This window comes from Alligator sinensis, unplaced genomic scaffold (assembly GCF_000455745.1).
Source record: "Alligator sinensis unplaced genomic scaffold, ASM45574v1 scaffold173_1, whole genome shotgun sequence".
NCBI lineage: Eukaryota > Metazoa > Chordata > Crocodylia > Alligatoridae > Alligator > Alligator sinensis.
This window is the reverse complement of record NW_005842207.1, coordinates 1,253,065-1,255,532: the sequence shown is the minus strand read 5'-3', so window position 1 is coordinate 1,255,532 and position 2,468 is coordinate 1,253,065. Positions and strand designations below refer to the sequence as shown.

The 2,468-nt window shown below is 47.7% G+C and overlaps 1 protein-coding gene across 1 annotated transcript in view; it reads left to right on the top strand.

The window, feature by feature from the left end:
• The first annotated feature begins 673 nt into the window (after window positions 1–673).
• PKDCC (protein kinase domain containing, cytoplasmic) overlaps window positions 674–2,468 on the top strand; it is a 51,285-nt gene continuing 49,490 nt past the window's right edge. Inside the window, exon 1 of the mRNA XM_025207738.1 lies at window positions 674–807. Within this exon, the coding sequence (XP_025063523.1) occupies window positions 721–807 (87 nt within the window). The 5' untranslated portion in view covers window positions 674–720. The remainder of the gene's footprint in view (window positions 808–2,468) is intronic.

The window sequence follows — 2,468 nt, the reverse complement described above, 5'->3', positions numbered from 1 at the left end:
ACAATACATATTTTGTGTATGTGTATGTATATATGTACATATTTTGTGTGTACACACACTATATATACTCTATGTACTATATATATTCATATAGTATGTACTATATGATGTGTGTGTGTGTGTGTGTGTACAGTACTATATTGTATCTATAGCACTATACTGTTACCCTAATGGACCCCTCCCCATTACATACATATTCCCGTAGTGCTATGTTTAGGGTGGTTTGGGCCAGATCCTTTCTAGGCTTCACTCTGTAGAAGGCAGATATGCTCCATTGCACCTGCCTGCAGCACTTTAGTCTTCCTTACAGGGGAAACCACTGAACTGGGATTTGCAGGGTCCGGGGGGAATGGAATGGCTATGCAGCCCTGAGCCTCGGTCGCTGCTGTGTATGATTTCCATCCAGCTAGCGCCACGATGATCCCCTGGGTATACGGGGCTCCCAGCTGGTTCTCGTTTTCTCCTGTTTCATCCAATGCTTCCCCTCGGCTCGTTTGCTTATATCTGTCGAATGAAGGAGGGAGATCTGGGTAAAGTCAAGCTCGCCATAAAAACACGGGAGTAGACTTCTGTTTTAGGACGAATGAGAAAGGGGTTGCAGTCCTTGCAAACAGCGATCTCCTGCTTTTCTTGCAGGATGCGTCGAAGAAATCGTGCAGGGTTTCTTGAAGGGAGGTGCCTCTTTCTGGCTTGAAAGGCTTCTGTTGCTGTAGAAGGTGCATGGATCCGGATACCGCATGTCTATCATTCCTTGAAGTCGACGGGCTCCGAAATGCAGCCGGGCTCGCTGACAGATCAGAGGGGCAGGTCTGTGCACTACTGCCGGTTCGGTGTATATGGCTCTCCCGGGGTCCACAGCCTGGGACTGAAATGTAATAGGAGTGATCACTCCCCTGATTACCAGGGATCCTGGTTTTCTCTGATTAAAAAAACACCCTTTTTTTGTTTTTAAAAAGTAACCCAAAATCCACATTTCCATGATTTAAAATGAAATCTATCTATCTATCTATCAGATAGCGGTGTTTCATCTTAATCATGGGAAAATGTGGATTTTGGGTTACTTTTTAAATCCAAAAAGTGGGGATTTTTTTTTTAAATCAGAGAAAACCAGGATCCCTGCTGGTCACCCACCAGGCCCCAGGGAGTTTAGGGTGCTCATCCCCTTTGCAAAAGATGCTAAGGGCTTTGGGAGTGCATTTCAATCGCTGTCTTGGGTTTATTCTGCTCTTTTTTGCTGACTGTAATGAGAGCAGGACCTGGCCCCATATAACTGCAGTGAGGCTGCATGGCATCCTGAAGGGTAGATTTCTGCACAGGTGTGGTAAGGAGGTATACGAACGGGAGCTATTAAAAATAGTATGAATGGTAGTGGGGGGCACAATAGTTGGGTTTTCGATGCATCAGGAGCGACTCCAGCAGAGCTTCCTCCATGGCTTCGTATCTCCCTTGAAAGCTGAATGCAAGGTCCTTTACTAAACTCCTACTGTCCCTGGGGTGGGAATGGGGAACAAAGCAGAACAAACAATCCCCTCTTGCGCAGGAATCGGTGGTATAACTAGGGATCTACTACTAGACCGCCTATCTGAGGGCATGGAGGAAGCTCTGCGTGTGTAAATCACTCCTAAGCAGACAAGGTTCTTTGGGTAGATGTGATATCTTTTATTCGACCAGCTGAGTACTTGGAAAAAATGTTCATCAGCTTTCGGGCACAAACTGGTAAAGAACACTTTCCCTCCCCAACCATTCAGTTGGTCTAATAAAAGATATCACATTTACCCAAGGACCCTTGTCTGCCTGTGTCCTTAGACCAATACAGCTACAGCCAGCATCCCCCTAGTTCCTCCTAATCCACCCAATTGGGCTAGTGCTGCAGGCTGAATTACGCGTGGCCATAAACAGTAGGTGGCGCTTCTCTGATGCAGGTTTTTATTTATTTATTTATTTATTTATTTATTTTAAATCTGGTTTTTAAATGCAGTCGCCTCCTAAAGATAAGTTGTGCGGACACACACAGGCCAGTGAGGCAGGAGCGCACCTCCAGGAGCTGCAGCAGCGTGTTGCAGCCCCACGCCCAGCCCAGATGAGGCCTCCTCACCAGGGGAACTGCAAACCTGGGGGCAGGCGAAGACGATCAAGGATCGCTCCTGTCTTGTTGCAGATCTGACTGTCCAGAGGGCCAGCAGGAAACTGGACCCAAATAAAGGGCTCCTGGAAGACCCGTGGATGCCCTGGGTCTCCCAATGGCCTAATTCCTCTCGTAGCCCGGGTGGAGAACTGTGCGATTAGTATGTGGTGCAATCCGGAGGAGTCTGTGACTCTCTCCCTTGAAATTTGAATGCAAGGTCCTTTATTGAGCTCCTGCTGTCTCTTGAGCCGGGGAAGGGGACAAGCAGGACAAGACCCCCTCCTCCCCCCCTTTGCATAGGAATCAGCGATGTGAGCAGGGATCACATATTGGACACAAGGAG